This window comes from Solanum verrucosum, unplaced genomic scaffold (assembly GCF_900185275.1).
Source record: "Solanum verrucosum unplaced genomic scaffold, falcon-dt-bn FXZP01000284.1, whole genome shotgun sequence".
Classification (NCBI taxonomy): domain Eukaryota; kingdom Viridiplantae; phylum Streptophyta; class Magnoliopsida; order Solanales; family Solanaceae; genus Solanum; species Solanum verrucosum.
Window position 1 is genome coordinate 2618009 of NW_026019936.1, and position 22509 is coordinate 2640517.

At 36.0% G+C, this 22509-nt stretch overlaps 4 protein-coding genes and 1 pseudogene across 5 annotated transcripts; all 5 read right to left on the bottom strand.

Annotated features, from left to right (window-relative positions):
- Positions 1-469: 469 nt before the first annotated feature.
- Positions 470-2970, bottom strand: LOC125835936 (extensin-2-like; annotated as a pseudogene).
- Positions 2971-3584: 614 nt separating this feature from the next.
- Positions 3585-5814, bottom strand: LOC125837098 (extensin-1-like). Its single transcript, XM_049516246.1, has 2 exons — positions 5070-5814; positions 3585-4187 (listed from the first exon to the last, which is right to left on the bottom strand). The coding sequence occupies exons 1-2, from the start codon at positions 5723-5725 to the stop codon at positions 3803-3805; spliced, it is 1041 nt and encodes a 346-aa protein (XP_049372203.1). The 5' UTR covers positions 5726-5814; the 3' UTR covers positions 3585-3802.
- Positions 5815-7531: 1717 nt separating this feature from the next.
- On the bottom strand, positions 7532-9279 carry LOC125837050 (extensin-1-like). Its single transcript, XM_049516192.1, has one exon. It carries the CDS (start codon positions 9128-9130, stop codon positions 7532-7534), a length of 1599 nt encoding a protein of 532 aa, XP_049372149.1. The 5' UTR covers positions 9131-9279.
- Positions 9280-9895: 616 nt separating this feature from the next.
- LOC125837087 (constitutive photomorphogenesis protein 10) lies at positions 9896-13891 on the bottom strand. Its single transcript, XM_049516236.1, has 4 exons — positions 13645-13891; positions 11667-11740; positions 10619-10766; positions 9896-10146 (listed from the first exon to the last, which is right to left on the bottom strand). The coding sequence occupies exons 1-4, from the start codon at positions 13868-13870 to the stop codon at positions 10049-10051; spliced, it is 546 nt and encodes a 181-aa protein (XP_049372193.1). The 5' UTR covers positions 13871-13891; the 3' UTR covers positions 9896-10048.
- A 1073-nt stretch (positions 13892-14964) lies between these two features.
- On the bottom strand, positions 14965-21075 carry LOC125836841 (glucan endo-1,3-beta-glucosidase 4). Of its 2 annotated transcripts, XM_049515998.1 has the most exons (6): positions 20559-20699; positions 20405-20461; positions 19122-19262; positions 16337-17584; positions 15471-15498; positions 14965-15222 (listed from the first exon to the last, which is right to left on the bottom strand). In XM_049515998.1, the coding sequence occupies exons 3-6, from the start codon at positions 19192-19194 to the stop codon at positions 15066-15068; spliced, it is 1506 nt and encodes a 501-aa protein (XP_049371955.1). In that variant the 5' UTR covers positions 19195-19262; positions 20405-20461; positions 20559-20699; the 3' UTR covers positions 14965-15065. The 2 variants fall into 2 exon arrangements, with proteins under 2 accessions (XP_049371955.1, XP_049371964.1); XM_049516007.1 differs by having other exon boundaries at positions 20405-21075.
- Positions 21076-22509: the final 1434 nt, after the last annotated feature.

Sequence of the window (22509 nt, forward strand, 5' to 3'; positions counted from 1 at the left end):
TTACCGTTTTATCCCTCTCAATAGTTACCCCAAGTCATGTTTGATAAGCTTTTGAGGTTAAATTTGAAACCAAATCGTAAAGTTGAGATTTTTATAAGTTTTGGAAGCTTTTAAGTTGAAATGATTGACTTTAGTCAACATTTGAAGTTCCGAGTCTCGAAATAGAATTCCGTCGACTACCCAATGTTTAACTGTTCGTGCAGACATGAACTGGCTGACAATACTAACTGCATAGCCAATATCTGGACGGGTCACTGTAAGGTAGTTTAGTTTCCCAACTAACCTTTTGTATCTTTCCGTATCATCAAATATATGTTATGGAGGTATACTATACTTGAAAGAATTAAGTCGATTAAAACCACAGAATATTACACAAAGAAGAGAAGATAGGTAACAAACTATTAATCTTGATACAATGAGAAAAACTAATGAAGACATAATACAAAATACAATTCATTAGAACAAAACAATATTGAACATACAGTAAGCAAAGCTGATCATTTTGACAAGCATACATTAAATTTTGGAAGAGGGAATGAAATCAAAATAGGATGTAGAAGTCATGGAAATGATAAGAGTTATTGAATGTTTAGTAGTATGTCGGTGGGGGAGATGCTGGCGGGGGTGGAGGTGAAGCATAGGTGACAGATTGCTCGTACTTCTGAGGTGGTGGAGGTGAGGCATAGGTGGGAGCTTGCTTGTAATAGGCTGGTGGTGGTGGAGGTGGTGAGTTATAGGTTGTAGGAGATTGCTCATAGTACTTTGGTGGGGGTGGAGGAGATTTATAGGAAGGTGTAGATTCTTCATAATATGGTGGAGGTGGAGGAGATTTATAGGAAGGCGTAGATTCTTCATAGTATGGTGGAGGGGGAGGAGATTTATAAGAAGGGGTAGATTCTTTGTAGTATGGGGGAGGTGGAGGGGACTTGTAGTAAGGAGTAGATTCTTTGTAGTATGGTGGAGGGGGAGGGGACTTGTAGTAAGGGGTAGATTCTTTGTAGTATGGTGGAGGTGGAGGGGACTTGTAGGAAGGCGTAGATTCTTTGTAGTATGGGGGAGGAGGGGGGGACTTGTAGTAAGGGGTAGATTCTTTGTAGTATGGTGGAGGGGGAGGGGACTTGTAGTAAGAAGGGGATTTCTCATAATAAGTTGGTGGTGGTGGAGGAGACTTGTAGTAAACAGGTGCCTTGTAATATTTTTGTGGTGCTGGTGATTTATAGTATTTAGAAGGAGCGGGTGATTTGTAATATTTTGAAGGGGATGGGGACTTGTAGTAATAGTACTTTGATGGAGCAGGTGACTTGTAGTACTTTGCAGGTGATGGCGACTTGTAGTAGTACTTTGAAGGAGCTGGCGATTTGTAGTAGTACTTTGAAGGAGTTGGTGACTTGTAGTAATTCTTTGAAGGAGCTGGTGACTTGTAATACTTCACTACCACTGGTGCCTTGTAGTATTGTTTCGAAGGAGCAGGTGACTTGTAATACTTTGCCATAACAGGTGCCTTGTAGTAGTGCTTTGAAGGAGCATGGGACTTATAATACTTCGTAACAATAGGTGCCTTGTAGTAGTGCTTTGAAGGAGCATGTGACTGGTAATACTTCGCAACAACAGGTGCCTTATAGTAGTGTTTTGAAGGAGCATGCGACTTGTAATAGTAATGTGATGGAGAATGTTCAACATGTTTTTCCGGTTTCTTGTAGTATGGAGAAGGTGATTTGTAGTCTTTCTTAGAATTGTAAGAAGGTGAATGAGAAGTATAGTCATAAGAGTAATCAGCAACAACAGTGCTGGCTACAAAGCAAATTGCCAAAGCAAATGCAAGTAGAGGCCCTTGCCCCAAATTTCCAAAGCTCCTCATTTGCTTTTGCAACCAACTAAACTTGGAGAAGAGGAGGATAGAACTAAGACTTGTGTTGCATAGTTGAGTAGGAACCTCTAGATTTATACTACAAATTGATAGTATTCTTAACAGTCATGTAATGGCTTCATGGTTAGCCACTAAGATGATAGCTAAGTCAAAATAAAGACTAGGTCAGTACTTAGTGGGAAGCATTTATCCATGACTTCTTTAAAAAAAAAAATCCTGATGAAGAAATAATTTAGGAACAAAAATGAAAAATGAGAAGAAGAGGAATGCCACAACTGTCATCCCATTGGCAAAGTAAAAGAATGGCAATTTGAAATGGGGAATGGGGAAGTTCTCTCATCTTTTTCCAGAACAAGAATCTACAAGTTGACTTTACTATTGAACAGTGGATAATCATACCAGATTACACCTTATATAACATTTTGGTCTGAGGATTATGTATGGAAGGCAAACTTGAAACTCGTCAGGGACTCATATAGAGATGAGATACTTTGGGACAGACGTACAGATAGTTGTCTCGCGATACTTACACCTCAAGTGTCCAGAAGTACACCTGACATGATCCCACAAGCTCATCCCAATAGTTCATGTGCAATATAGTATGTAACTAGTCTTATGAACCCCAAAAAATATTTATATAAACCTTCACTCTAAATCCCCCTTTACAGATGACAGATCACAGAACAAAGGTTGAGAAAATTGCAACTAAGAAAATTACAGTCCAATGTCACATATTCTCCATTAACAACGCCAACTACAGTGAGGTTTCCAGAACTTCTGTCGGAAAAATCTTGATGTTTTAATTTTTTCCAAGTCTTCATTATTCTGACTCTACATTTTCCTCGTCAAATCTGTTTTCCTACTTAAGTCAGATTGATATCAGTATGTTTCTTTTCATGTTCTTGGAGTATGAAACTTATTTATTTGATAGTTAGATGTAAGGGGATAACAACTTATGAATAACTACATAAGAAAATTACTCTTTTACTGATCAAGAAGTTATGCAGGGACATCCTATATTGCTGAATAGAGCACCCAATCTACATAGATTAGGCATATAGGCATTCCAGCCTGTTTTAGTGGAGGGGTTTGTTTACATCCATTAGTTTGCAAGGGATTCCGTACCGATTTTTATGGAAATCAAATGGTTGTTCATGTACCTTTATCCTTGGAGGTTCAAGTAGAGGCTCGTTTACTTATGTTTTCTCATAAGAATCTTTTGTCTCTGGCTGTTGGTGATCCCATTTCCATATGAATTGTTTGTTAATTTATTAGTAACTTAATGGAAGCCATAATGTTGGAGTTGCACATATAATTTTAGTTTAACCTATAATACTAAGAATAATTTTCTAACAAATCTGAAACTTGGTTGCATCTTTGAAGAGAAAAATGTAGATAAACCTTGACTATGATGCCTTTTCTCCTTCTCTATGTTAGAAAAGAAATTGTTGAAATGATGCATTTGCTTAAAGTTCAAATGACTCTTTATTTCTTTCTTATTCTGTTTATTTTATATGATTTTACTTTCTCAAAATTTAATGAATACAGTTACCAGAGACTATACTCAGAACTCAGAAGTGGTTTCTCTTCATATAAGAGTTTAGCATTAGATGTCCAGAAGGTGAATGCTTATGAAACAATGAAAGAACTCAACCAATAAGAGCAAACAATATTTGATAAAGAAGAAAATAGTATTACACAAAGTAGAACTCTCAAGAGATTACATCAAAAAGAATCTTGATACAATGAACCAAACTGAAGGAGATCTTGAGGATCTCAAACAATGCATATTACAAATTATTAAAAGAAAGGAACAAACAAAACAACCAAAACCTTCTAGAAGAATATATAAAATTTTGGCTGAGGAAATAGAGATACTCAAAGTAGGATTTTGAATTCATGGAAATGGTGGAAATGATAAAATTAGTAACTATTTTAATAGTAGGTTGGTGGGGGTGGAGGAGATTTATAGGAAGGTGTAGATTCTTTGTAGTATGGTGGAGGGGGAGGGGATTTATAGGAAGGAGTAGATTCTTTGTAGTATGGGGGAGGGGGAGGGGATTTATATGAAGGGGTAGATTCTTTGTAGTATGGGGGAGGGGGAGGGGGAGGGGATTTATAAGAAGGAGTAGATTCTTTGTAGTATGGGGGAGGTGGAGGTGATTTATAGGAAGGAGTAGATTCTTTGTAGTATGGTGGAGGAGGAGGGGATTTATAGGAAGGCGTAGATTCTTTGTAGTATGGTGGAGGGGGAGGGGACTTGTAGGAAGGCGTAGATTCTTTGTAGTATGGGGGAGGTGGAGGGGACTTGTAGTAAGGAGTAGATTCTTTGTAGTATGGAGGAGGAGGAGGGGACTTATAGGAAGGAGTAGATTCTTTGTAGTATGGAGGAGGTGGAGGAGACTTGTAGTAAGGGGTAGATTCTTTGTAGTATGGGGGAGGTGGAGGGGACTTGTAGTAAGGGGTAGATTCTTTGTAGTATGGAGGAGGTGGAGGAGACTTGTAGTAAGGGGTAGATTCTTTGTAGTATGGGGGAGGAGGAGGGGACTTGTAGGAAGGAGTAGATTCTTTGTAGTATGGTGGAGGGGGAGGGGACTTGTAGTAAGGGGTAGATTCTTTGTAGTATGGAGGAGGTGGAGGAGACTTGTAGTAAGGGGTAGATTCTTTGTAGTATGGGGGAGGTGGAGGGGACTTGTAGTAAGGGGTAGATTCTTTGTAGTATGGGGGAGGTGGAGGGGACTTGTAGTAAGGAGTAGATTCTTTGTAGTATGGGGGAGGTGGAGGGGACTTGTAGTAAGGAGTAGATTCTTTGTAGTATGGGGGAGGTGGAGGGGACTTGTAGTAAGGAGTAGATTCTTTGTAGTATGGGGGAGGTGGAGGGGACTTGTAGTAAGGGGTAGATTCTTTATAGTATGGGGGAGGTGGAGGGGACTTGTAGTAAGGGGTAGATTCTTTGTAGTATGGGGGAGGTGGAGGGGACTTGTAGTAAGGAGTAGATTCTTTGTAGTATGGGGGAGGTGGAGAGGACTTGTAGTAAGGAGTAGATTCTTTGTAGTATGGGGGAGGTGGAGGGGACTTGTAGTAAGGGGTAGATTTATAGTATTTAGAAGGAGCGGGTGACTTGTAATATTTTGTTGGAGATGGTGACTTGTAGTAATAGTGATTTGATGGCGAAGGCCACTTGTAGTATTTTGCAGGCGATGGAGATTTGTAGTAATAGTGCTTTGATGGAGCAGGCGACTTGTAGTATTTTGCAGGCGATGGAGATTTGTAGTACTTTGTAGGGGATGGTGACTTATAGTAATAGTGCTTTGATGGAGCAGGTGACTTGTAGTATTTTGCAGGTGAAGGAGATTTGTAGTACTTTGCAGGAGATGGTGACTTGTAATAGTTCTTTGAAGGAGCAGGGGACTTGTAGTACTTCTTTGAAGGAGCAGGGGCCTTGTAGTACTTGTTTGAATGGGAAGGTGCCTTGTAGTACTTGTTTGAATGGGAAGGTGCCTTGTAGTAGTACTTCTTTGAAGGAACTGGTGATTTGTAATACTTCACTACTACTGGTGATTTGTAGTAATGCTTTGAAGGAGTAGGGGACTTGTAATAGTCGTGCTTGGAAGGCACCGGTGACTTGTAATAGTGTGATGGAGAATGTTCAGCATGTTTCTCCGGTTTCTTGTAGTATGGAGTTGGTTCATGATAGTTGGATGGAGATGGTGATTTGTAGTACTTCTTAGCGGTGTAAGAAGGTGAGGGAGAAGTATAGCCATAAGAGTAATCAGCAACAACAGTGCTGGCTACAAAGCAAATTGCCAAAGCAAATGCTATAAGAGGCAATTGCCCCAAATTCCAAAAGCTTCTCATTGTGATTCTTGGAGAGAAAAGAAAGGATAGAACTAAGACTTGTGTTGCATAGTTGAGTTAGGATCTCTGGTTTTTATACTGCAATTGTGACATCCTTCTTAACATTTTTGTACTTGCTTCATGGTTAACCACTAAGATGATAGCAAAGATCAAATAAAGACTAGGTCGGTACTAAGAGCCTTCATGGTTACCCACTAAAAAGGCAGGATATTCCTAAGTTATGGCATCCTACTAAGTATAAGGTTGACTTTTTCTTAAAATAATATAACCAGAAAAAGAAGGTGGGAAATTCTCTTTCTTCCTCTATCTACACCATAACATTAGATGTTAAACATGGAGTTCAAGAAAAAACAGTGAATACACATACAATGTATGGATTTAATTGCAGGTTCAACCTGGGAGCAATGGGCCTACCGGAAGTTCGCCATGTCTATCGAGAAGTCAATTTTGTGGTGGAATCCCTTAGCAGTGGGAGAAACTGTGATGCAACTACAACTAACGGGCACAACGTCATGTTCTAACATGGCATTTAGTTCCTCTTTGTAATGACTCCAACTAGTTCTATTTGCTTTCAATAAAAGATCCAAAAAAATGAGAACTTCACATGATGCAAGATTAATTGAATTTTAGGGTAAAACCTGTCCTTAGTTTCATTCTGCTTTATTGGTTCACCCTCAAATATGTTTTCCTACTTAAGTCGGATTAATATCAGTATGTTTCTTTTCGTGTTCTTGGGGTATGAAACTTATTTATTTAATAGTTAGATGTAAGGGGATAACAACTTATGAATAACTACATAAGAAGATTACTCTTTTTTACTGATCAAGAAGTTACACAGGGACATCCTATATTGCTAAATAGAGCATCCAATCTGCATAGATTAGGCATACAGGCATTCCAGCCTGTTTTAGTGGAGGGACGCTATTTGTTTACATCCATTAGTTTTCAAGGGATTCTATACCGATTTTTACGGAGATCAATTGGTTGTTCATGTACCTTTATCCTTGGAGGTTCAAGTAGAGGCTCGTTTACTTATGTTTTCTCATAAGAATCTTTTGTCTCTTGCTATTGGGATCCCATTTCCGTACGAATTGTTTGTTAATTTATTAGTAACTTAATGGAGGCAATAATGTTGGAGTTGCACATATAGTTTTTAATTTAACCTATAAAACTAAGAATACTTTTCTAACAAATCTGAAACTTGGTTACATCTTCACAGATGGAAAAATCAATAATGAAAAGAGTAATCTTTGAAGAGAAAAATGTCGATAAACCTTGACTATGTTGCCTTTTCCTCTTCTCTATCTTAGAAAAGAATTGTCAAAATGATGCATTTTCTTAGTTTAAATGCCTCCTTATTTCTTTCTTATTCTGTTTATTTTACATAATTTTACTTTCTCAAAAGTTAATGAGTACAGTTACCAAACTATACTCAGAAGTGGTTTCTCTTCATATAAGAGTTTAGCATAGATGTCCAGAAGGTGAATGCTTATGGAACAATGAAAGAAGTCAAGAACTCAACCAATAAGAGAACGCAATATTTGATAAAGAAGAAGATAGTATTACACAAAGTTGAACTCTCAAGAGATTACATCAAAAAGAATCTTGATACAATGAACCAAACTGAAGGAGATCTTGAGGATCTCAAACAATGCATATTACAAATTATTAAAAGAAAGGAACACACAAAACAAGCAAAACCTTCTTGAAGAATACATAAAATTTTGGCTGAGGAAATAGAGATACTAAAAGTAGGAGTTACAATTCATGGAAATGGTGGAAATGATAGAATTAGTAACTATTTCATTAGTAGGTTGATGGGGGTGGAGGAGATTTATAGGAAGGTGTAGATTCTTTGTAGTATGGTGGAGGGGGAGGGGATTTATAGGAAGGGATAGATTCTTTGTAGTATGGGGGAGGGGGAGGGGATTTATATGAAGGGGTAGATTCTTTGTAGTATGGGGGAGGGGGAGGGGATTTATAGGAAGGAGTAGATTCTTTGTAGTATGGGGGAGGTGGAGGTGATTTATAGGAAGGTGTAGATTCTTTGTAGTATGGTGGAGGGGGAGGGGACTTGTAGGAAGGCGTAGATTCTTTGTAGTATGGGGGAGGTGGAGGGGACTTGTAGTAAGGGGTAGATTCTTTGTAGTATGGGGGAGGAGGAGGGGACTTGTAGGAAGGAGTAGATTCTTTGTAGTATGGTGGAGGGGGAGGGGACTTGTAGTAAGGGGTAGATTCTTTGTAGTATGGAGGAGGTGGAGGGGACTTGTAGTAAGGGGTAGATTCTTTGTAGTATGGGGGAGGTGGAGGGGACTTGTAGGAAGGAGTAGATTCTTTGTAATATGGTGGAGGGGGAGGGGACTTGTAGTAAGGGGTAGATTCTTTGTAGTATGGAGGAGGTGGAGGGGACTTGTAGTAAGGGGTAGATTCTTTGTAGTATGGGGGAGGTGGAGGGGACTTGTAGGAAGGAGTAGATTCTTTGTAGTATGGTGGAGGGGGAGGGGACTTGTAGTAAGGGGTAGATTCTTTGTAGTATGGAGGAGGTGGAGGGGACTTGTAGTAAGGGGTAGATTCTTTGTAGTATGGGGGAGGTGGAGGGGACTTGTAGTAAGGGGTAGATTCTTTGTAGTATGGAGGAGGTGGAGGGGACTTGTAGTAAGGGGTAGATTTATAGTATTTAGAAGGAGCGGGTGACTTGTAATATTTTGTTGGAGATGGTGACTTGTAGTAATAGTGATTTGATGGTGAAGGCCACTTGTAGTATTTTGCAGGTGATGGAGATTTGTAGTAATAGTGCTTTGATGGAGCAGGCGACTTGTAGTATTTTGCAGGCGATGGAGATTTGTAGTACTTTGTAGGGGATGGTGACTTATAGTAATAGTGCTTTGATGGAGCAGGTGACTTGTAGTATTTTGCAGGTGAAGGAGATTTGTAGTACTTTGCAGGAGATGGTGACTTGTAATAGTTCTTTGAAGGGGCAGGGGACTTGTAGTACTTCTTTGAAGGAGCAGGGGCTTTGTAGTACTTGTTTGAATGGGAAGGTGCCTTGTAGTAGTACTTCTTTGGATGGGAAGGCGCTTTGTAGTACTTCTTTGAAGGAACTGGTGATTTGTAATACTTCACTACTACTGGTGATTTGTAGTAATGCTTTGAAGGAGTAGGGGACTTGTAATAGTGTGATGGAGAATGTTCAGCATGTTTCTCCGGTTTCTTGTAGTATGGAGTTGGTTCATGATAGTTGGATGGAGATGGAGATGGTGATTTGTAGTACTTCTTAGAGATGTTAGAAGGTGAGGGAGAAGTATAGCCATAAGAGTAATCAGCAACAACAGTGCTGGCTACAAAGCAAATTGCCAAAGCAAATGCTAGAAGAGGCAATTGCCCCAAATTCCAAAAGCTTCTCATTGTGATTCTTGGAGAGAAAAGAAAGGATAGAACTAAGACTTGTGTTGCATAGTTGAGTTAGGATCTCTGGTTTTTATAGTCCAATTGTGACATCCTTCTTAACATTTATGTATTTGCTTCATGGTTAGCCACTAAGATGATAGCAAAGTTCAAATAAAGACTAGGTCAGTACTAAGAGCCTTCATGGCTACCCACTAAAAAGGCAGAATACCCCTAAGTTATGGCATCCTACTAAGTATAAGGTTGACTTTTTCTTAAAGTAATATTACCAGAAAAAGAGGGTGGGAAATTCTCTTTCTTCCTGGATCTACATCATAACATTAGATGTTAAACATGGAGTTCAAGAAACAAAAAAACAATGAATACACAACATACAAAGTATGGAATTAACTGCAGGTTCAACCTGGGAGCAATGGGCCTACTGAAGTTCGCCATGTCTATCGAGATGACAATGTTGTGGTGGAATCCCTTAGCAAGCTTTGGGAGGAACTGTGATGCAACTACAACTAACGGACACAACGTCATGTTCTAACATGGTGTTCAGTTCCTCTTTGTAATGACTCTGACTAGTTCTACTTGCTTTCAATAAAAGATCCAAAAAAAAAAAAACACTTCACATGATGCAAGATTAATCGAATTTTAGGGTAAAACCTGTCCTCCAGTTTCATTCTGTTTTATTGGTTCAGCCTCAAGGACTTGTAAATGAAGGAAAGAACTATTCAACAAACAAATAAAGCAACAGGTCTAAATGTGAAATTTGGAAAATTAGTTTAACAGAAGTTGAATTTATTTATATGAATTATATACAGGTTGTAAGTTTAAATATCGTCTACAACAGCTCTTCTATGCTTGTAAAACTTCAACCTAAGCAATGGCTGACCTGAACTTGTTAAAAAAGTTCCACATCAAGTTCTTCTTTCACCTTGCAAATCTCAGTGTCCACTGTGCAGCTATTTCATCATGTTTGGCTTTATCTCCCAAGTATAAGTGTGCAATACCAGGAACAACCGGCTTATCTGCAAGAAGCGGAACTGTAAGATACAAAAAAAAGGTAGTTTTGTACACTCTGTTCTACAGTTATTATTTTCAACTATTCATTACTCTTAACCCATGCAAACCAAATAGGGAGACGGCATAAATCTATAAATACCTTCAACAAGCAATATATGAAGACTCTTTTTATGGTTATATGTTTTCCTCTCATTTTTCTACTGTTTATTTTCAGAATGACTTTTTCACTGCTATATTTGTCTTTTCATATTGTATTTTTATGTGTTACTTGGGCTGAGGGTCCTTTGGAAACAGCCTCTCTACCTTCACAAGATAGGGATAAGGCTACATACACACTACCCTCCTCATATCCCACTTGTGGACTACACCGGGTATTGTTGTTGTCGTTGTTTTCCTCTCTTTATAAAATTAATATTTTTCATCTATTTCACTTCTTTTGAGAGAGGACATAGGACCGAAGATAGAAGATGTACTTACAAGTTTCAGGATTGGTGAACATTGATCTCAGAGCAAGTAACACCTTTGAGATTGTTAACGCTGGACTCCAGTTCTCTGTTAGGATGTCCAAGCTAACATTGCCGGAAGGATCTACATTACAATGATATATGCGAGTTTTGAATACAACCTGCAAAAGCCTGAGATCAGAACGAAAAGAAAAGGGAAGAAAAAGTTAATTTCCACCAAATTCAGCCAACAAACAAGAACTATAACCAAGTCTGTGAAGATGATTCTTGTTTATCGGCTTGATGGTGAAATATTTCAACCAAAAGGAAGCCATGCTTTTATTTTCTTAATTTAATACAATAACGACTGTTATTCGGAAGCATGGTACTGCATAAAGATGAAAGTAACAACATAGATACCAGATCTTACGAAATTGTTTACTCAATTTACTCATTTACTGTACACCAAAACAAAGTTCAGGAAGGAGCAAAGTACTCTTCTTCTATTTTTAATCAACAAAAGGTGTAAGAAATAAGAGATTTGGGAATGACATGCTTGATTTTTCCCATTAATAATGGAAAACGAACTTAGAGTAGAATGTAAGAGTTCGGCAGAAACCAGTCACTTTGATCCAAACCCTGTCGTTGCCTTCGAAAACACATTTAATGTGCACAAATTATTAATTTAGAATCCAATAACTCAAAAGGCAATAATCTAGAACTCATAAACCTCAAGAGTAACAAGTTCCCACAATGACCATGCATGTACACATGACCTAAAATTCAAAAGAGCACAAGTGATAGTTTTCATAAGTAAGGGAAGCAACTAGTTCATAGCAATTACCATTTCTTAGCTAAGTTCTATTCAGCAGAAAAGAACTCCACAAACATTTTATCAGAAGACGGTGAACAAGGATCCTTGCGCTTCATCCTAGTTTTAAAGTTTATATCAGAACAAATGGTATAACTGATGGAGAATATTGGAAGTTTGTTGTTCAGATAAAATACAAAAGTAGATGCCTGGATCAGGAAAAATACAACGCTAGATGCATAGGAGATTCACTGTGTAACCTTCAACATACCTTTGGAGGTTTAAATGGATAATCAGAAGGAAAGGTTATATCAAGGAAAAATATTCCACCCTTATAAGGTGTTCCTGCAAGAAACAGGAAGATTTCAGTTAGAGAAGTAACAGAAACTCTTCAGTAAACTGAAAGCAATAAACTTGGTTATCTAAATATCGGAAAATCAAGCAGAAATACAACCAAATTTGAAGTATGACAATTCATTTAAATCAAGCACTTAAAAAGTTCAAGTTCGGTACATTGAGAAATCTTTTACACCCTCAAATTAGTTTAACATATTGCAGGACGCAACTCTTCTTGGCAGATCAATATGGTAACATGATAAATAAAGAAATAAATTGTTGTAGCCAGTTAACTTGCATTGCAAGTGTAAGGTTTGTGTACACTCTACCCTTTCCAGACCCCACATGTGGGATTACACACTGTATATGTTGTTTTATAACTGAAATCCTTATCCTAACTATTACTTCATGCATAATGAATTAACATCCTATTATTCTCTTTGTTCATTTGATAAAGGATTGACTGATTCAGCAGAACAGATTCTTCAAATGGCTCCTCAAGCTAACACTTAAATTCATATTCAGATGCAACTTCAATTTACAAATATCTTTTCCCTACTCAACTTCAAATACTACTCCCCCGTCTCAATTTATGTGACTCTTTCTTTTTTAGTCGGTCTAAAAATGAATTGACACTTTTTTATATTTAATACTCCCTCCGTCCCAATTTATGTGACACATTTCAGATTTTGAGATTCAAACAAGTCTATCTTTGATCATAAATTTCTCATATATCTTTTAAATATTTTGAATTATCAATTATTGTGACTTATAGTACTTTTTACGTAGTTTACGGATATATAAATTTCATTATTGAAGATTCCATGAGCAAATTCTCGGTCAAACTTAAATTGTTTGACTCTCGAACAAACAAAATGTGTCACATAAATTGGGATAGAGGGAGTAATAATTTAACTGTAAAAACTATCTATTTTACTCTTTCTCCTCTCGTTCAAACAATTTCGAATACGTAAGAAAAATGCACAAAAAAGCTCTAAGATTTGTTGGGGTGTTAAAGCGCAAAAAGCAAATAAAGCGCACGCTTTAATAATACAGGAGCTAATGGAGAATAAATACAAATATATATGTTATTCCAAAACTAATAATTATAAGCATGAATAACAAATATATGGACAAAAAAGTTGAATAAACAATAACAATAAAGAGAAATATTCAATGTGTAGGGTCGTCAATTCGGGGGACACTCATTGGCAAGGAAAAGTACGTCTTAAAGTCTTGATGCAACACTGAAGCACACATTAAGCAAAGCGAAGCGCTCAATATGTTTTGAGTCTCGCTTCAGGGCTTAAGCGCTCCTTTGACAACACTAATACTCAATACATATTCGAAAGGTAAAATTGGTTATAGTCACACAAATATCTATTATTTGTTTTAGAGCACTAGTCTAGTCGAACGCAATCACATCAATCGAGACAGAGTGAGTACACTTTTTTCAAATATCACAATTTTTATGTCCAAACGCCTATAAAGAATGTACATTTATACTTCAAACTCAACAACTAGTACTCATCCTCATAGAAAATGAAGAAAAAAAAGATCATTTTTTCTTAGAAGAACGGAAAAAAAGAGATAATGATCAAAAACACACCTGAGTTATCACTTTTTCGTAAATTTCACAGCCCAACTATCATCTATTCCTTTTTCCTACCTGAACTATCACTCTCTATGTATTAGAACACACATCAACTATCATATGTTCTCTTTTTCTACATGAATGTGTGTGATAATTGTAATAGGAAAAGGAAATAGCTTATAGTTGAAAAGTGTTTTAACACATAAATAGTGATAGTTTAACTCACTCAAGTAGGAAAATGGAACAACGGATAGTTGAGATATGAAACTCGCAAAAAACAGAAAGATTAAATCTTTATAGCTAATCAAAGAGAAATTACCAGGTGGTCCAAAGAGAGTAGCAACCCAATGGTAAATATTATCTCCTTTAGGTCCAGCTGCACAATCTGGTGGTGCTTCCATGCTTAATTCTGTCATTTCCTTCTGTATTCTCTTCCCTGATGTTGATACCGACGTCGTCGACGGCCATGTTCTTCCTCCTCCTCTTCCTCTCCCTCCGCCGCCGCCGCCGATTGCTATTCCGCCGGACGGAGCGCCGCTGTACATTTTTACTTTATCCTGCCTAGAAGATAATCTTTCAGCTTTATCCAAGTGGAAGCCTTTTGCTGATTCTGCTTTGTTCAAATACGACGTCGGTTTGGAGTTTCATTCCAACTTTTTAAAAAAAAAAAAACAAATTAATTAACTTTAGAATCATTTGGTCGGAGTCAGAGGCGAATTCACAATTTAAATTATATTTGATTCAATTGTATAGATTTCTTGCATTGAGCTCGTTGTAACAAATTTTAACAATGAATTTGTGTTTGGTACAGAATGAATTCAGATGAATTCGATGTCAGAAAATGAGTCGAACACTTATATTTTTCTTCTAAACTTTTTTTAGCTTTCTTTACTCAAGATAATGATTTTTGCAACAAAAAAATATCAACTTTGAATATGGTGGAATCAATTATCAAATTCTATCCTTTAAGAATCTCAACATTCAAAGAATTTTATCCATCTAAAAGGACTTTGCAAATTTTGTTATCCAAACATATCTTCATCTTCAAAAATAAAGATTAAAGAACATTTTTTTAAAAAAAATCCACAACTTTTACAAATAGATTCTATCTTGATTAAGTAATTTCTTCGTGTTTGTTTAAGCTTTAATAAAAAGTGTAATTTTTTTCTCATATGTCTAGGCATTAATAAAAAAAAGTGATTTCTTCTCGTTAATATAAGCTTTGATAGAAAGTAACTTGTTCTCGTATGTCTTAAACTTTAATAGAAAAAGTAATTTCTTCGTATTTGTATAAACTTTGATGGAAAGTAATTTTTTCTCGTATGTCTTGAGCTTTAATAGAAAAAAGTGATTTTTTCGCATTTGTATAAGCTTTGATGGAAAGTAAATTTTCCTCGTATGTCTCAGCTTTTATAGAAAGTGGTTTCTTCTTATATGTTTAAACATTGATGGACAAAATTCTGCGTGTACTTGAACTAATGGGAGTAAACATGTGTCAAGCTGACCTGAACACCACTGTTATAACGATCACGGATGGGGTGGGGGTGGGGGTCATGGTAAGGAAGCTTTTCACCAACAAGTAAAATAATGCAAAAAATGGATTTAAATCATCATCTAGTTGAGTGTTAAAAGACAAATATCAATCATCTAAACTAACAAACTAAAAGAGTTGGTTCAATTTTCCTGCAAAATACACAAAGGGAATCCAAAAATGCAAAGATCTCAATCTTCCTAAATATGCTAGAAAACAAAATGTGCATTCACATCAAGAATCAACAAAGCCAAAAAAACAACCATTGTGTAAGCAATAACCGGCAATCGAATCGTTGAACACTGAGAAGTCGCACCGATAGGTCCAAATGCTGCCGGAGGGAACACCCCACCACCTGAATTCGAACTGTCGGATGAAAAAGAAGTAAATTCAGTCCAAATAGAGGCAATATTTGTGCAAATGCAACATGTTAGTATAGTCAAGCTTCTCTATGACAGCGTCAACAACGAAATGTTGTAATAGAGAACATATAATATAACATGAAGAATCAATCCCAACAAAAATGTGGTTGTTATAGAGGATAATTATTATAGAGAGGCTTGACTGTACTCGTAAAGATAATTTATGTATTGTACTTGGTTTAGATATCTCACCTTCCGGTAAATTTACATGATCTGGAACCTGCACCAGGAAAACCATTAAATGAATCAGGTTTCGAGAAAGAAAACGAAAAATGGTTCAGATAACATACACAGAGGATGAAAAAGGTAGCAATTTTAATGAATACTTCCTAGATTGTTATTGACGATTTTGAAAAGCAAAAGAGAACGGAAGAGCAAAAGAGCTTCGTATAGACTAAAATGCAAGGTTCAGCATGTTGAAATGTTACTAAGAAACATACAGCTAGAAGCATTTCGCAATAATGTAGAAACGCATACTTTGCATGTTAATTAAAGCGTCACAACTCCGAGAATCATTGCTTAAACTGTATGAAATTAAGTAGACACAACAAGGCTTTCTTGTAAATAAGCGATGCTTCAGTCCCATATATCATACACAAACATTTGAAGAAATTAATGTCATTCATCTAATATAGCCGTAAAAAATAAAGATATTGCCATATTGAACAACTAAAACATTTCTATCAACTTAACCCCAGACGTCAGTAAGGAGCAATAAAACTCTACTTATGCAATAGAAACACACTTGTACTCCAGCTTCATCAAGTAATATGAACTAGAATATGTGATATTACATCATGTCAAACATGACGGGAGTTGATATTTATTTGTTTCAGCAAGGGAAAATAAGATCTCTAAGAGCATATTTGCTTTCAGCCAGATAGGCAAAATAGATTCTTACTGATATGGGAGTGAAAAATAAAAGAGGGATATCAACATGTCGTTGACTGTTAATTTACCGAATCACTATTATCAGCCAAAATGATCCAGACACCAATCAAGTCATCTCCTGGAACTCCATGTAAAGATGAAAAAGAAAATTACATACTAAAACTTACTTGGATCTTGTGTTGTCATTGTTGCTGTACCATCAAAATCACATGTTCCACCAAGACTATGCATTCTTTGATAATAGTCATTGTAAGCATACGAAGCATGACTTTGTATAGTATCTGGGAAATAACAAGGCTGCCCAGATTGAATTGCACTGCAATTAGCACGTCCCTGGCCACAAGCCCAGTTAATTCCATCTTGCAATTTGTTCTCATCTGCACCCGGTTTCGCTACACAAAAAGCTGTACTAGAATTGTCAGAAATGCTGTCTGACGAACCCAGACCAAGGGTATAAACATCGCTCCCGTTCGTAGAAAAGACCCCCCAACTTCTTTCTGAGATTGGCCCGGGTCTTTTGTCTTCATTGAACATCTCGTAAATAAAGGTGTTAATGGGAATTTTGGGTTGACTGGGTGGACCGGAATCATTTGAAACACGCCGAATCAGGTTATTATTAAAAGTTTCCGCATTTTCCTTAGTAGCATCTGGCTCATTTGAACCGCCAGCCCATGGCCAACCAGTCTCCGTCACAACAACAGGGATATCTGAAAAGTTGAGTGCTTCTATAGAGTTGTATGTAGCATCAACTAAAGCATCAAACATGCTTACGTAATGAAACAAGGTGTTCGGATCAACAATTTGCTTCACCGCAGAGAGTGGTTGGAAAAGAGCATATTCAATTGGAAAGATTCCATCAGAGTGAACATACTCATAATATGGATAAGCATTCAACATGTAATACGAGTTTGTATTTCTTAGAAACTGAAGGATCTGGAAGATCGTTGAGTTCCATGAAGAATTGAAAGTGGCAGTGGAAGGAGGAAATGCCTTAGCAATCACGTCCATTGATTGTGGGGTTGAAACTTTAACTTGGTTATTTAGTCGTGAAGCTACTAATGCTTTATGTAAGTAATTCATAGCAGGAACCAAAACTGGTGCAGCATTTGGGATTGCGGTGAGAACTTCACTTCCCACAGCAATAGCCGTAATATTTGTTCCGGGCATGTAAGCTGCTACATTTCTATTTACCCAAGCAGCTGCAGTTGATGGAGACTCTCCAATCCCTAGGACTTCTTCATTTGTAACGCCTATAATAACTTCGATACTAGTGTTGGCTAAAGCTTTCAACATATGAGCATCAGCATTAAATAGGCGCACATGAGTTATCTGACGAGCTTTAAGGAGTGCAACCACATCTGAAGCTGGGGGTAAATTTGTTACATCAGTGCCGATGTTTATTCCAACAAATGCACCTACAATTTTGAAGAACATGCACGTTAGCACTACAAATGAATCAAAGCACCATCATGCAAGGCCATTATGTAAGCCGCTCAGACGGTTGGATCCCATTATAAATAAAAATGTAAGTATATAACATAAACAGCAGAAATCACAACACAATACTGGCCCAACTATCAAAACAACAACAACATATATACCAAGTGTAATCCCACAAGTGGGGTATGGGGAGGGTGGTGTGTATGCAGCCTTACCCCTACCTTGTGAAGGTAGATAGGTTGTTTCTGATGGACCCTCAGTGGAACAACTATCAAAATACCAATGCTAAAACCGATTCACGAGAAAGCATACCAAACAACTTTCTAGGTACAAAATAAGAAGATAACACTAGATTTCTTCTGACTTGCCATTATTGGTTTGTCTTTTTTTCCAATTGCATTCTTACAACGATAATATGATGCCACTAGTTTCTTCATCAAGTCGCTACGAAACACCAAGATTTTGTAAGACAGCTACAATGCTTCTTCCTGTAGCCTTTCCTAACTCATTGTTCTATCAATGACTTGTGAAGGATGATCCTTTAGTTAAACCTTAGTCATATTTTTTAGGTAACTAACTTTTTCTGGTAATCACCAAATGTGTAATTACAAAAATTTCTCTAAAGTGGGAGAGGGAGCTTGAGTTTTGGAGGCAGAGGGACCAGAAGAAGCTTCAGGGACCAGTTGATGGCGGAGCAAGAAGCACTTTTTGGGTCAAATACTCAATACCTAATCCTTCAAAGAGTGCAAAGAAGAATTTTAGACCATCAATGGGAGGCTTGATCGATAAACCTTAATTGATTGGCAGAACTATTAAATGTCACAACGCTACCTGGCGTTTCACTGTCAAATCACCATGCAGTCTCCCATAATGGTTTTTTGTACTCCATGACACAGCCACTATCTGGTGAACTCCTTACCTCTTTTGCCCTCTTCTAATCATGTAGCACAATCAAGCTACTCCAAGCAATTTTACTATATTCAGTTAACTATTTCATCTATGAAATTTCTTATAATAACTTCATCTTTGAAAAGTTAACATACTTTACTCAAAGCTTATAGATCTATCTTATAAATTAGAACATTTTTTTGTTCAACAAGCATTTAGTACTGTATACTAGTACATGTTACAACTTATCTTGCATGATTAGCATATGCATTATCGCCCAAAAGAAATGTTTGATAAACTAAACGTAGAAAGCCAATAAAGGAGGAAATAATTGATATTTATACCTAAGTTGCATGACACCACAAAATAAACAAATAAACAAGAAGAATTCCATTAAGCATTCAATAAATGATACAGACAACACGATGCATAGTTTTTAATAATTCAAATTTGATGGTCTGTTTCCAAACATACCCTATCTATCAATTGATACGAACTGATATTTACCATTATAAGGCATATCATATAACCAAATAAGGACCCTTGCATGATATTAACTAGAGTGCTGAATCAATACACAGCAATAACATTATAGAGCTGACAGGGAGAAACTTACTGCATTACCTATTACATTTGAGATAAAGAAAAAAAATAGAATAGATATGGCAAGCCACGGTTTAAGCGTCATCAGAAGCATCCAAAACTTCAACTCTAATATCAATCAGCCGGCAACTGTTGCTTCAAACGGTATTTGTCAAGACGGTGCTACAGGAAAAAGACTACAACAAATTAAAGCTAGTTTGATTGAATAGAGAGAAAATGAGCTCAGTTGTATGACTATAACATTGAATGATAAGCAGAACTGCAAAACTTAACAGGCAAAAAGTTCATTCTTCCAGTAATACTGACCCCAGAGATCTAAAAACCGAGTAAAGTAGACAAATAGAAAATGAGACTGTTCAGTAAAGATGCTCGAACTTAAATTAACAGTGTCCTTCTATGTCATTGGGTTTCTCCTAACCATATTAACTAAGGATGAAGAACCCACCAAATGAATATGAAACAAAGTATACACGTGCATGACCTCAAGGGAAATGGCTGAGTCACCACATGATATCTACTGAGGATCGTGTTTATAGCAAAGTAATTCAAAACAAAACCAGTATCAGAAAGTGGAAATGGTTGTTTGCTGTCTAACTTGTTGACGCTGCTCAAGTATAGGATCTTGTACTACCAACATGAACTATATAGAAGAATATACAGCATATTCCCATCCCATCCCACCCCGTGTGATATTAAAAACGCAAACCACACACCCATAAACAAAAGAAGTCTTAGCATAGTAATCCACTAAAAGATGTCTAGCTGAACCCAGAATTACATCAGTGAACAGCACCTAATACAGTCTGGTTCCATTTAACAAGAACCTAACAAAAGATTCAAACTTTACGCAGTTTAGCATGCTTGTCTACCAAAACAATAGGTCACAGATTCACAAGAATTTAACATTTCTGTCTCATAGTAGTACACAAATTAAGACATATAGTTATCACTCCACTTCATGGCAGCTTAAAAACAAAAAACATTGTCACTACAGAGGTAACATTGATTATGACATGTGTTTTATCAGTTCATAAGAGCAAAACAGTCACTCTCATCCACATCTCCAAAGCAAGAAATGCTTAAGAAACTTCAAAGAACCAAACTTTATCAAAAACTAACACTACCTTACACCTTAAATAGCATAGACAACACCAAAATCCCAAGAAATATCTAAAGATTAAGAAACCCTTTACAAGTTTAGCCTCAACACTCAAAAACCCCACATCTCAAAACTGATTTAGAAGTACAAAACATTTCAACCAGAAGCAGAAAATGAAGGAACAAAAGGAAAAGAAACAAAGTACCTGAATTCAACTTCTGCTCCACTATAGCAAAACCAAGAAAATCTATTAACCAAGATCCTATTAAGAGTTGGTAAAACTCAAATGTAAACACCAAATAGTTAAGTGGACAAAGCTGACAACACAAAAACCAAAAATTTGAAGAAAACCCTCTTACCCCACTTCACACTACACTTTGTTGAGTACAAAATAACAGAGAAATGAGTGGTCACAAAGAGGAAAACTGAAACAGCACAAGACACTAGTCTACTGTAGCAGTAACTTCAAGAGACTCCCAAAAATGACTGTTCAATTACTACATAATTATTGATAAAGATTAAAACTTTAACCTTAAACTATACTTATAATTAAAAAACATAAACACCCATATACAGTATAGTTCCAAATAATTATTTTATTCAAGTTTTTGTACATATACACAATTAAAAAGATTACTTTTTTTGGGTACACATAGGAAAGAAGAAGACAAGAAAGTAATAAAGAAGCCTTAAATGTAGCACTTGTGCTATATCAAACCTCAATTCTAGAACTTTACACATCTATCTATACACACTATACAATTCTTGTTTTTCTACTAGCAATATGAAAAAAGTACAAAAAAGAAAAACTTTTTTCACTTTTTTTTTCTTCTCTAGATCTGAAGATTCTTGAAAAATGTGACAGATTTCGATGACACATCAAGATTTTAGCCGCGTATCTAGCTTAAATTCCCTTAAATTCCTCTCTTATTTTATTATTTTTTAATAAGTAAAAAATAGTAAAAAGTACTACTCCCTTCATTTCAAAATATTTATTATAATATTTTTTTTGAGATTTAAATAGTATAAATTAAACCTCTCTTATTTTATATTTTTAATAAGTAAGTAAAAAATATAAGTACTACTCCCTTTATTTCAAAATATTTATTATAATATTTTTTTGAGATTTAAATAGTATAAAATTAAAAATTCATAATTTATAAATAATATCTTTTTTATAATTTTTTGATAATTGATATTTCAATTTATAATTTTAAATTCATATTTTAAAAAATAAAACATGATAACTATTTTGAAACTGGCAGAGTATAATGACTTTTGGTGTATTTACCTCTCAAAAGAAATGAATCAATAATTTCAGGTTGAGGTTAAAAAAAAAATGTGAAAAGTCTATGTGGAAGAATGATTGAATATTTTATGAATAAAATTTTTATTTATTTCTTTTCTTTAGTTGAAGACAACTAAGCATGTGTGGGGACCTATGGAGCCATGGTCTCTAGAATTCAAATATAAATTCAAAAAGGGAAAAAGAACAAACCTACCCGAACTATCGTAAATGATATGCAGATATTCTCCGTCATACTTTTGGAATACTGGTGCCCCTATCGTTTAAAAATTATAGCATATATTAACGGACATACACATGTCATAATCTTATCCACCGACCCGACATTTATTGAATACTGGATCGACAAATAAGATTGTGTCATGTGTCCCTATTTAATCCTCCGTTAGAGTGATGAAACTAGAATTATAAAAAATCACTAATTAGCCTAGTCTATATTACTACTACCTTCATTTTTGTTTCTTAATTTTAAAATTTTAATAAACGGCCAAGTAATTTTATGACTTTTTTTTATTTTATAAGATTGGATTAATAATGAGAGGAAATTCATTAACTTGGTAAAAATGTTTGCAAAAAGTTAGCCAAGGTGAACAAATAATACAAGTTGGAAAGTGACAATTTCTCAATAATGGCCAACATCATTCACATTTTGTTGATATATGTTTTTTTTTTTTTCAAATTCTAGACCTATTTCCTTTCTTCTTTCTATCAGAAACCATGTGCTTCACACGACAAATTAAGATAATCTTAAATTCTTGTCTTGTGATTTAAAGATTCTAAAGAGAAAAAAAAGGTAAACGATGGTTCTTAAGAAACACTTTTAGTATCATTCATTAGATCATTTCAAATAAACTCGCAAAAAATTAAGGTCAAACAGAGTTAATCAGTCATACTCTGTAAATTCATCAATCTAATACACATGAAGAGCTTAGATAATCTTTAATGAGTGTTTTGTGATCTTGAAACTCCAAAAGTGTAACGCCGGCCCTGCAGAGGTAATGTAT